Source organism: Arvicola amphibius, chromosome 5 (assembly GCF_903992535.2).
Source record: "Arvicola amphibius chromosome 5, mArvAmp1.2, whole genome shotgun sequence".
NCBI lineage: Eukaryota > Metazoa > Chordata > Mammalia > Rodentia > Cricetidae > Arvicola > Arvicola amphibius.
Genome location: NC_052051.1, coordinates 40028081 through 40040889, shown reverse-complemented (window position 1 = coordinate 40040889; position 12809 = coordinate 40028081). Strand labels below are relative to the sequence as shown.

The 12809-nt window shown below is 41.6% G+C and overlaps 1 protein-coding gene across 2 annotated transcripts in view; it reads left to right on the top strand.

Moving 5' to 3' along the window:
- The window catches only part of Plcb4 (phospholipase C beta 4), a 363836-nt gene that overhangs the window by 257008 nt on the left and 94019 nt on the right, over positions 1-12809 (top strand). For both annotated transcript variants that reach the window (XM_038331031.1, XM_038331032.1), the window contains one exon: positions 1158-1301. In XM_038331031.1, the coding sequence (XP_038186959.1) occupies positions 1158-1301 (144 nt within the window). The remainder of the gene's footprint in view (positions 1-1157; positions 1302-12809) is intronic.

The window sequence follows — 12809 nt, the reverse complement described above, 5'->3', positions numbered from 1 at the left end:
AGCTATATGTATAATGAGTGATGGTAGGAATTTAAAAGGCGTCTCGTCATAGAAGATTCTACCACAGTATTTATTTCCTTCAGTGTACCTGCCCTGCATGTTTTCGGATGTCCGAAACAAAATTCTTTTCCTATTTGTTTACTTATTTTGCAGCTGGCCTCCTTTATGTTAGCTAAGTTTCCTGTGTAACTGCGTGTTGGAATTTCCTCGGGAAAACAAATGTGGTGTTTTATGTAGGGATTGGGGTACACTTTCACAGTGTTCCTTCATTGGGGTACACTTTCACAGTGCTCCTTCATTGCGGTACACTTTCACAGTGCTCCTTCATTGGGGTACACTTTCACCTTGTTCCTTCATTGGGGTACACTTTCACCGTGTTCCTTCATTGGGGTACACTTTCACAGTGTTCCTTCATTGGGGTACACTTTCACCGTGTTCCTTCATTGGGGTACACTTTCACTGTGTTCCTTCATGTGAGGATGCATAGCTTGTAGAAATGAAAGTGTTTGTCTTATATCTAAGCTGCTTAAGAGTCTCACCTTCATTTCATAAGAATAGCCTGTGGTGGTAACTGCGGTGGATGTTTTGTTTATTCATCTAGGTAAGTAAGCCTGTGTTCTGTGATAAGAGGGCCCTTGGGTGTTTATGGACACAAACACAAACCAGTCATGGTCTTTCCTGAACTTCACTAAATCTGAAGTTCTCTTATAGTGACAATCAAAAATCCAGACAAAGGAACTAGAGGTGTGGCTCAGCAGTTCAGAGCACTGACTGCTCTTCCATTGAACCCTGGCCAGTCCTGAGATCCACATGGTGACTTTAACAATCTGAGCACCAGGTACTCACAAACAAAGACATATGTTCAGTCAAAACAAATAAATAAGATTTATGTTAAAAATCAACACAAACATTATTGAACCAAGATCTTTAAAGTTAAAAAAAAGCATAAAGCCCTTCTGAAGGGTTTCTGGTACTTTGTAATATTGGAAATTTCATCTCTCTAGGTTGTATAATAATGTTAGTTCACTAGGATTTTAAATGGGGTAAGGATCATTCCCTTTAAGGTATATTTTTACCCAAAATGTGTTTCTTTTCACCATGTTTTTCTCCACACACTGCAATCTAACATATTTTTTCCTATTTTTATACACCTACAGGATCCCAAAATCCTGGCTGCTCTCGAAGCTGTTGGAAAATCTGAAAATGATCTGGAAGGGCGGATATTGTGTGTCTGCAGTGGCACAGATCTGGTGAACATTGGCTTCACTTACATGGTGGCTGAAAACCCAGAAGTAACTAAGGTAACATCCCAACAGTCCCCCTTCCCAATGAGTATATATTGTGTGTGTGTGCAAGTTCTTATGTTTAATGTAGTTTTTAATATGAATTTTAGAATTATTTGGTCATTTCACTCCTGTAAAATGCCACAGCTCTGCTGGCATATTAGCGTAGAAAATTCAGTAAGCACAATGCCTTTGTCACCTGCCACTCATGTCAGTCAACACCTGGTACGAAATGCTGTGGGAAAGCTAGCCCAGGCCTTCCATAACTTGAATGTGCTCAGGTGTCTGTGGGATCAGTAGGTGTGGGGTGGGGGACAAGAGGCTCCTTTTCTTTTAAGCTCTGAAAATGACAGTTTGAACACCAAGCCCACCAGAAACAGAATGTAAACCACATATACAATTGAGGTGTAGCTGAATGGCAGAGAACATGCATGGCCTAGATAAAGCTCTAGTATTAAAAAAAAAAAAGTAATGAGTGGCTCAGTAGTAGAGAATATGCCCAGCATGTTTGATATCCTGGGTTCTATCCCAAGTGTCAGAAACCAACATGGGTATAACTATTTCTGTAAAATATGGCATTTAACCCAACATATCTTAAACATTGCTAAGATATAAGTACATTATTAAGATAAACTAGCATGAGGTTTACTAGTGACATAGTTCACATTCTTTTCTTCATGGTATTTGAAATCTAGTGTGTATTTTCATATCAGACCCATTACATTAAAAGTGCAAAGTAGTTGTGACAGCCCATGTTTACCATATTGAACTGTGTAAAAACTCAGCTCTTTAAAAAGTATAACCTCTTCTCCTCGGTGAGCTCTTGAAGTATTATGGGAAGACTCATCTTGCATTATGTCATCCAGAAAACCATTGGCCTAGCAAGCTACTCTCAGAGATTTTGACTAAAGAAGCTTTAAACTTAAATGTCTTTCTGTACCTCTTTTGCTTACAGGGACTGTTTTATAGGAGGCCGTTTGTTCATTTCCCAGCTACTCAGACTCCTGAAATAATCACACAGAAAACTGTGTTATTTAAATCACTGCTTGGACAATCACTTAAGCATGTTGCTAGCTAGCTCTTACATCTAGAATTAACCCATTTTCATTATTTTATATTTTACTATGAAGCTCATAGCCTACCAGCAAGGTTCCAGCTGGCAGCTCACGTTTTTCCCCTTTAGTGGCTACATGTCATCTCCTTGATTCTGCCTTCTTTCTCCCAGCATTCACTTTAGTTTTCCCCACCTAGTTCCACATCTACCTTGTCACAGACTAGGGCAGATTCTTTACTCATTAACCAATAAAAGCAACACATATAAAGAAGGACTCCGCATACCTGTAATTTATATGAAGGACACCAAATCTTTTACTCTTCCATTATAGAGACATTGGTTTGGGTCGGGGTAGGAGGAGACCTTTCATTTTCTTTTAACCTTACTAGGAGAAACTCAGTGTAGGTTTAGTGAGAAAGGCATTGTTATAGATGCTGAATTTTGAAGTTTGAAGGAAATGCACCATTTCCTCACTCTTGAGACTACTGGGCTTGTTCACCATCACTTGTATGACATGAGCCTCATCCAGAATCATTGGTCTGACCTGAGGCCTCATAACACATCAATCTCCCAGGTACACTGATTTAGAATCTGCATTTGTAACCAGACCTTCCAGGTGAATAATGTTTGTGCAGAAGTTTGAGAGGCTCTAGCCTTGTGGCGTTGGAACTGGGAATGGGCTCTCCAAGTTGCACAACAGCCTTTGGCTCTGTCCTTGTGGTAGTGACTTTGTAGGTTTCATGCTATTGTTTATGTCTTCTCATTTCGGGAGAACAGCTTTTACAGGTCTCAAGTTTTTATTACTCTGCTCAGATGGGAAACTAATTTGAGTGGATTATTGACCTTGATCTAGACAAACAGTGTTGCCATGTCTTATAGTTCAGACTTGCATATTTGCTGTAAAGATCTTTCTAGCTGCTCTTTCCCTTAGCAGCACTGACTCTGGGGGATCTATTCTGGCTAACTGTGAAGAGAAAGACTAGCTAATCAGATACATATATTTGGTTACTTGAAAACTGGCAAAAATATGATTTTGTAAACTTGTGTGTCTGGCTTTTGCCACCTTGTATCATCAGTTCCTGTGAGAAGAAACACTGTGACTCTTTCCTGAATCTGTATTTGGGTTCAGTTTAGCTGAGCAGAAATCCTTGTTTTTCTTCTTACCAACTGGGAACATAGACACAGTATTTACTCTTCTTTGTCTCATTTTTTTTCTTCTGTAAAATGGGAATTGGACAAATTATCTGCTGTGAGCATTGCCAGAGTTACTGCTTTGAAAATGCCCTATGCACTACATCCTCTTGTTAGCTATTAGGATCCCAAAGTCAGAGTGCCAGCTCTGGTGGGAGCCTGGCTTGGGACTCCTACCACCTTATCTCTCAGACACAACAGATAAACAGTGGAATTCCAGAGACTGTTCAGGAGGCTAGACCCAAACCCAGCCTTAAACTCAAGCCATCTGCCTTCTCTGATGTGAAGCCTCAAACAAGTACAATCCTGGGAAGATGTCTCAAATCAGTGAATCTTAGGACTTTTTCTTCTATTATTTGGTTGCTGCCAATCTTGGCCTTTTGTGTTTAAGAATCTCCTTCTGGAATATACACAAATGATTAGGTTATGTGTAGAGTACTGATAAGGTGGGCAGTATATGCTCAAAGATAAAACTCAACTTAGTTGTTTTTCTTTTAGTAGCATTTTCATTGAAAGAAAGAAAGAAAGAAAGAAAGAAAGAAAGAAAGAAAGAAAGAAAGGAAGGAAGGAAGGAAGATTTCCAGAGAATAAAGAATATCAATAATTCTGTTCTGATTTTCAGTTCAGACTCACAGCCATTTAACCCTACTATTATTAGAAGGAAAATATTTCAGCTTCTCAGAACTGTTACTTAGAAGTTTAGACTTCCCTAATGTTATAATGAACAAATAACAAATCTCCTTGTCCAGACGGGTAGTCTGTTGCATCATGTTCTTCTGATTAATGAGTGCTTGCTGACAGCATTGAGCACCAGATTTCCCCCTAAGTGCATATAATAATTTTCCCCAAATTTCACTAATTCTTTTTAGCAAATATGCATGTAGGTGGATAATGATGCCCATATCCTGCTTTCAAGACTCAAAAGGCTATATTAGTCAAGATCAGGACCTTTACTACCTTCAGGATTGACAGTATTTTCTACATAAAAGGGTAATTTTATTCCCAATTCTGGGTATGTGCACCCCTAACAGATTATACAAGCCACTGAGTGAGAGGATTAATATGAAACATAAATGTGATTGGGTCAGGTCAGAAATACAGGAGAATCCATCCATCACTTCAGGTCAATGAGAAAGCAGAGTAGGATACCTGGGAAGGTGTACATGATTCGTTGGTACCAATCAAGCATGAGTGCAACCAGATGTCCTCAAAGACTAGGTCACAGGATGTTAATGGTCCACTTAGCACACAGGAAAGATGTCTGTGTGAGTTTACCACAAAAGACAGTAACAGCCAAGACTCCATTTTTAAATCAATATGTACAGATCTTGAATGCTTTCTCTTGAAGCAAATAAGTGTATTCAAGTTGCTGCCCACTCTTTCACTGTTAGAGCTGCAGAGTTTAAATATGATCTGTTGATGGGACGTGATGTAAATTTTTGCATACAGTTGAGACAGAGACAGTAAGGATACACACAGAAAAGCGTGCAACTGAGACCAAATTCCAAAGCTCTGTGACTTCTTCCCTTAGTCTGTTGTTTGTCTAGTCCATGCAACACTTTAGAAGAAAAAAAGTAGCAACTCGCTTTAAAAAAAATTCTTGAGCATTCAGCTTAAAAAAAAAAAACAGATATTTTTCTTTTCACTAGACTGTTTCATTTGTTTATGTAATATTTTATTATAATAGATGTAAAAAGGTTGAGAAAATAATATGATTCATTGTAGGCCTTCAAGGTTGGGACAAAAGGATTTAGAACATCAGCATGTGGCCTTGCGATTGAGTTCAGTTTCTGGGTACCTATGGGCTTTGGCTGTCTTATGAACATCCAGCTTTTCTTGCTCTAACCAAGGAGGGGTGCAGGCAGAGAATTTCCAGCATTGTATTTGATTATGAGGGAACAATGAAATGCTTGAGTCTCGTCTCAGCTCCTAGACTATTATCCTACATCCAGTCTTACTGTTCTGAAGAATTCACTTTTCAAACATTTAATCGAAGCCAACTTTATCTTACCAACTTTATCTTAATCCAGACTCCGGAAAGGACCAATATTCACTCAAGAGAAATTTTCTTACTCTGAACAAATCCTTTATATTCTTTTCAAAGAGAGTCTCCAGTATTTTTTCTCCTCATTTTATGTGGCTCTTTAACAATTTGGTAAAATCTGGATGATTCGGCTTTCTCAAAATTCAGGTTTCAAATCTTTGTAAAGTATTTTCTTGTCATTTAGCTGTAAAAGAAAAATGTGATGTGTTTTTTCCAGAGATGAACTTCTTATAAAAAAAATAACATTCTGGAAGCTCAGCCTGTGCCTTTTTCATCTGCTCTCAATGCTGAATAAACAAACTAACCTTGAGGACACTCTCACTGACTGAGAAGGTTTGGGCGTTGCTGTCTTTCTCCTCCTTAATAGGGCATCTTAAACGAGTCCCTAGCCAAACCTTTCACCTGCCATTTCTGTTCCTTCTACAGTAGTCGTCATCTCAGCTGCTCTGCCATGACCACCCCACCTTCCTCTCACTTCCCCAACCCTTCCTTACCTATTACACTAGCTTCACCTTCCCGGAGAATCCAGAGTACATACAGTTGCTTACCACCGCTGTTCTGCACTGTGGTCCTGACCAAAGCTCCCTCTACCTCCTCTTTGCCACGCATCTTTTTATTAGTGTCTTTATCTTGACCTTGCCCCTTGTAGTCCACCCTCAAAATAGCAGCTGAAGATAAACCCTTTCAGGTGAGGGCTTCACCACCTGGGAACCTCTAAGGCCTCCAATTCTCTGTAAATCTGAAATCCAGCCTCAGCTTCCCTGCCTGCCCTCCTGGGGATTTGCTGGTGGTTTTCTTTTTCCCCTTGTTTATGGGAAGGTTTGTTTGTTTGTTGTTTTTTCCTGGTTCTCCACAAGGCCCTGCTGGGCTATTATCCACTGCCGCTCTGTCCCTTCACAACACTTCAGCCCTTCCTTATTTATTATCCTGCTTTCCAGAACAGTACTTGATAAACACATGGTTTTGAAGATAGTTATGCTGACCACGTCAATCAATTCCAACCCAGGTAGTCTTGTCCTGATTTGGGGGAAATAGGTTCCAACATCTTACCATGAATGCCTGAAATCACAAATGTTACCAAGCTCTAGCCACACCTCTTCCCCCCACCCCGATAAATGCATTTGATAAAGTTTAATATGTGAAGAAAGTAACTGCATAAAAACAACTATGGATAATTCTTAAAGATAGATGGTGAAAAAATTGCCGGCATCAGTATGTTGATGCTTGAGGACGTTATTAAGTCAAATAATCAAATGAGGTAACTATGAGTGTCTACAAAGAGGGCGGTGCATGCAATGTGGATCCACTGTTAAACGGGGTGACTCAGGGCCAGGACGTGGTGGCGCACGCCTTTAATCCCAGCACTCGGGAGGCAGAGGCAGGCGGATCTCTGAGTTCGAGGCCAGCCTGGTCTACAAGAGCTAGTTCCAGGACAGGCTTTAGAAACTACAGGGAAACCCTGTCTCGAAAAGAAACCAAAAATAAATAGATAAATAAATAAATAAATAAAAGGGGTGACTCAGATCCCTGGTGTATAGAATGGGCCAGTATGAGATTTGATTCTGCTACCAGAAAGTGTGCAAGTTATAATTTTAGGTAGTTTGCTTCAATTTTCATTTAATGTTTTCAGCCATGAGTCACTAGCATCATTGAAAGTAAAATGAGGGATGGGGAGAGCAACTATATCACCTCAGAATCTTACACTTTGATTTTATACAAATTAGCTTAGGGAAAGCTAGGAAAATGGTATTTGACAAGCAAACTGAGAAAATGTGATTTGATGGCAGTCCAAGGGGGAACAGAATGATCTACAATTCAAGGGTGTTATTGTTAGGGTCATTTTTCAGGATGCAATGAGATTGCTGCCGCTAAGAATCCATGACAAGACTGGAGGTTTTGACCCTGCCGTCTTGGCCTCTTCCCAACCTGGATCATTATATCCTGCTTACCTAAATCCTTCCTTCGCTTCCAGTCAGGAAATGTAGTTCTCATTTCCTCTCCTGTAAAGCCCCCTCTCTGTTAAAAGAGAATGGCTAACACATTGCTACCACTTTTCCCCAAACCCAGCATGCAGCCAGGTAATAGGCGTGTCTTATCTGTCTTGTACCTAGAAGCACTTGAGAAGAGAAGCATCCTTATGCTAAAAGCTTTGGCCCATTTTTCAATCAACTGTAATAAGGCTCTTTATTTCCCACCAAGCCATCTTCATCTCTGTGCCCATTATTTTATCATAAGCTATGCAAATTATTTAATAGCAAGCTTACAACAACTTATTTAGTTAGAAAAACAACTCTAGTTTCCTCGTATTTTTTTTTTCTTTCTCAGAACACAGCTCGCTTAGAAGGGTTTCAGTCTCCAGCAAAGAGGAGTTCAGATGTCTTTCATTAAGTTACAGCTGGCGCTGCACAGCCGCTCAAAACCCCAGTCTCTGTGCTGTGCACCAGACTCAAGCGCAGCCCTCATTTAACATTTCCACAAATAAATCTGTCATTTTATAGCAACTTGAATTTTCCTTTGATTACAAAAATAAGCTGTTATTGTGAGGTTCCAAATGCAGAGATTGGAATTGAACTTAGACAATTTTCCATACCACTCATTATACTCTCTTCAGGTTGTAAATATTTGGTGAACTTCGTAAATGATACTTTGTGACTAAGTCACCAAATAAACACATGACTAACTACTGTAGAAATCAAATTATGAAAAATAATATGTGTTCTTTTTTAGATCGCAAAATGATAGTTGGGTGTATAATTTATTACAGGCAATAAAATATCATTTTTAAGAAACTGAGTTGAATGTTAAAAGTACTTTGTTGAACTTGAACTATGCTGACTGGAAGACTTTCTACAGAAGTTCCCGGAGAAGGGATTTAGTCTTTGTTTTCCTAGGAAGACGAAATCAGGTTCTCTACTTAACTTCCTTCTGTTGGCTCTGCTAACATCCTGCAGAGCCTCAAAGAGCTCAGTCTGGTTCCTGTTGGATGTTCAAGCCTTGAGGACCTCCAAGGAATCCTGCCTCTAGCCTTGGCCTCAGGCAGGGGCTTCGAGCAATGTGAATTCTCAGGCCCCCTCCATGCCTAATAATCAGAAACTTGCATGTGGAGTCTAGGAAAGTTCTCACAGGCTTCCTGCTGACCTGGCAGTAGGTGATGTTCGAGACACATTGGATACAGGTAGATTTCAGTCCTGGATCAGCAATTTTAAAACCCCCATCTTAGGTTTTCTATGGCTGTGAAGAGACACCATGACCATGGCAACTCTTCTAAAGGAAAACGTTTGGGGAGGTGCTTCCGTACTGTTCAGAGGTCCAGTCCATCATTATTGTGAGGAGCATGGAGGCATGCAGGCAGGCATGATGCTGGCGAAGTAGCTGAGGGCCTTATCTCTTGCAGACAACAGGAAATGGTCTGCAGCACTGGGCGGTATCCTGAGCATAGGAGACCTCAAAGCCTGCCCCAACAATGACACACTTCCTCCAACAAGGCCACACCCACTCCAACAAAGCCACACCTTCCAATAGCGCCACTCCTTATGAGCTTATGGGGACTAATTGCATTCAAACTACCACATCCCCAGAGTGTAAAAATGTCTATAGCATGTGGAGCTACCTACTCTGCCAATCTGCACATGGAGTCGCCTAGGCAGGTAAAGAAAAGGCACCTGGGGGTTGACCAGCTTCTCCTGTGACTCCAGAGAGTCCTTGCTTGCTTTCAAAGCATCCAATGTTAAAATTCTGTTTCTTAGAGGAGTTTTTGTTAGTTTGGGTTTGATTTGTTTTTGCTGTGCTAGAGATCAAGCCCAGGGTCTTCTGTATTCTAAGCAAATGTTCTACTACTGAGCTACACTCCTAAATATTACAATGCCATTTCTTAACTTGTGGTTTCAATTGAAGAGAATAGGCTAGTGGCTTCCAGGGCCTTCGTAGTTCCCACAGAGCCCCCAAGACCTTACTAGACTCGGTCTCAGCCCTTCTGAACCAGAAACTCAGGTTCTAGTGATGTAATTTGCCCTCTAGGTGATTGTGCTACACACTTAAATATGAAAACCATGGCTATGGGAATCAACTCCATCAGTAGCCTTAATGTCCCACGTTCCTATGGAAATCTGAGGGAACCAATGTTCACCTGCTGGTGTGAGTTGTGCCTTCTACTTCGTTCTGTCCCCATCCTCCCAAAAGGGTTTCTCTGTGTAGTTTAGGAACCTGTCCTGGAACTTGCTCTGTAGACCAGGCTGGCCTTGAACTCACATAGATCTCCTTGCCTCTGCATCCTGAGTGCTGGGATTAAAGGTGTGTGCCCCCACTGCCTGGTACCTGCTGCGTCCTTAAGTGGCTCACTTGTAAATCTGAACCGCTGCCCACCCCACGATAGTCACTAAGTCTCTCTCTCTCTCTCTCTCTCTCTCTCTCTCTCTCTCTCTCTCTCTCTCTCTCTCTCTCTGTGTGTGTGTGTGTGTGTGTGTGTGTGTGTGTGTGGTGTGTGTTTCTGTGCATGTGTGTGTGGTGTGTGCCAGAATGTTACACCCCCCTCTCTCTGTGTGTATGTGTGCCAACATGTTTCTCTCTCTCTGTGTGTGTGTGTGTGTGTGTGTGTGTGTGAGAGAGAGAGAGAGAGTGTGTGTTTCTGTGCATGTGTGTGTGGTGTGTGCCAGAATGTTACTCCCCCCCACTCTGTGTGTGTGTGTGTCTGTGTGTGTTTCAGGCTTCCACAACTGACAGTTGGCATTTTCACGCCAAAGTGAAAAGACTGGAGTGAACATTTTGTTTCTGAGTTTGGCTAGGACTGTAGCTAGTTCTGAGTGCCAAGCCACATTACTGACTGAAGAGTCTGTGGAGGTGGTGCTGGAAGGTCGAGACTTGTGCTCAAAGAAGAATACCACAGATGCTTTACCTTCTGAGGAGATGATTGTATGGTAAGACCATAGGGCAAGAACCCCACTGCTCAAAGTATGGTCAGAACTCAACAGGCCACGTCACTTAGGAGCTAATCCCAGAACTATTGAGAAAAAAAACTGCCCTTTGCCAAGATTCTCAGGTACTTCCTGTGTACACCAAGGTATGAGAGGGCCTGTGGGAGAATGGGAAAAGAATCGGTAGGTTTCTTCTTTATGTGAGCTACAGGGAGGAAGACTTGTGAGGCATTAGAATGTTAAGTTCAGGTTCATCCCTGGTTGACACTAGAGAAAAGAGATTGCCCTGAATCAATAAAGGTGATCTAGATTCCCCTACTTGATAACATTGAACCTCAGCGACAGTAGTTTCTACAAGAGAAGCAGTCTTCTCCTTTCCTAATCAAATGACAGGCAAAGTGAGATAAAAAGCGTTCCTAGATTAGTAGGTTTATTACAGTGCATACCTATAGAAACAAAATAAGGACAACCAAGCAAAAGGCATATAGGAAAATACAGACAAATGTAAATGAAAATTGTTTAGTGCCAAACACCAGTAACGAACCAAACACCATCCACAGAAGTACCTTTCCAAATGGTGGGAGACCAGGCCCTCAGAGGGACGTTTGGATGGGTCTAGAAAGCTGGCTGCCAGGTTGTCAGAATGAAGGAAAGAAGGGATTGCCCAGATGGCTTCTCTGCAGAACTGCTCCAAGACTGGAGTCACAGCGAGCTGTGTCTCAGACTGCACGGCAGTCCGAAGGCCCCCATTCAGAGCCTAAATTGTGTTATCTCCAACCGGAAGTTATCCACTGTTGGGGAGTGAGCCCCATACCCCAACTCTCATTTCAGTATCAGCAGAGATTTGCTACTTTGGGCTGCCAATCAATCTGTGGTACTAGTGGGCTAGTTACCTGGCTTAGGTACATCTTCTGTTATTAGAAGGCACAGGTTGGAGTTAGCGCTGCATTCTGCATAGGAAGTGCAGAAGCATGCAAACAATCAAACAAAACCAGAAATCTCTTAAAATGAATTTTCCAGCTTCTCTGTCGTCTCTTACAATGGCAATGAAATCTGCTTATATAAAACTGTTTCAAAAGGAACAAGTGCTGTTTACTGCACCGTAGTGTTGTATAACCACACCACCATCTACTTCTAAAGCATTTTCTTCATCCAGAGAGGAAGCCTGCCCTGCCTCCACAACCCCTGCCTGTAGCCCTAGTATGGCCTTCAGTTGACTTCCTGCTGTTGATGAGCATAAAGTATCCCATTTTATCACTAGATGTTTCAGCACGTTCATTTGCTAGTCTTTAAAACATGGTCCTGGGCTTAAATGTCACCAAATCCCTGTGACCTTTGACGGAGACTTTCTTGGTGTATTAGCTTTTTTTTTTCTTTGCATAGTGTCCAGCCTCTGGAGCACTTCCCTTTGAAATGCTGTGGTCTTCATAAGAGATGTTCTTTTCATAGCGGATGCCACACCACCACCATTGTATTCTGGAGTTTACTAGTGGAGGAGCGGGAATCTAGGGCCTTTCCAAGAGCAGCTTATGTCGCCCCAGGTTATCAGACGCCTCCAGTAGTGCAGGGTGAGCTAGACTCATGGCCACACAACCTACTGTGATGTTTGCATTTTTCTTACTGATTTGTGGAAGGAAAAATATCACTAGCTTTAAAGTGCTTCGTCATTTTCCATAGAGCTCCAGTTTGTACTGCTCACAAAAACTGCCATTGTGTGTGTGTGTTTGTGTGTGTGTGTGTTTGCGCACGTGCACAAACACTAACGCATACCTATGGGCATACATAAATGCATTCGTATGATTGGTAACTCACAAGTATACAAATGCGGGTAAGCCACCTTACTTAAGGTACAGGTCAATTGCCCCTGAGCTTTACTGTGTGTAGCAAGTAATTTAATCCTACTTCAGGATTTGGGAGCACAGCCCTTACATCCAGTGACTGAAAAGCTGAACTTCTTTATTTTTAAATCTGTTGTTAAACAGAGCGTGAAAACTATGCAGTGAAGAACACCTATGGCTCTCAAAGCTGAAAACACGATCCTTTCCAGAAATTGTGCTGACTCCTAATACTAATATAAGCTGAACGTCCTCAATTCCCGAATTCTAGATCTGACATGCTCTACAGTGCAGTGCAGGCATGAATGAGAAATGGGGCTGAATGCCTGGTGTGACAGGTTATAATCACAGTGTATGCGCAGTGGAAATACTGTGGAAAATTCCCATCAAGGTATGTGAATATGGTGTATATAAAACACAAATGAACGTTCTGCTTATAGATGGCCCATCCCCAATATATCACATTCCAGATGTGCTGGCTTGAATTTGACA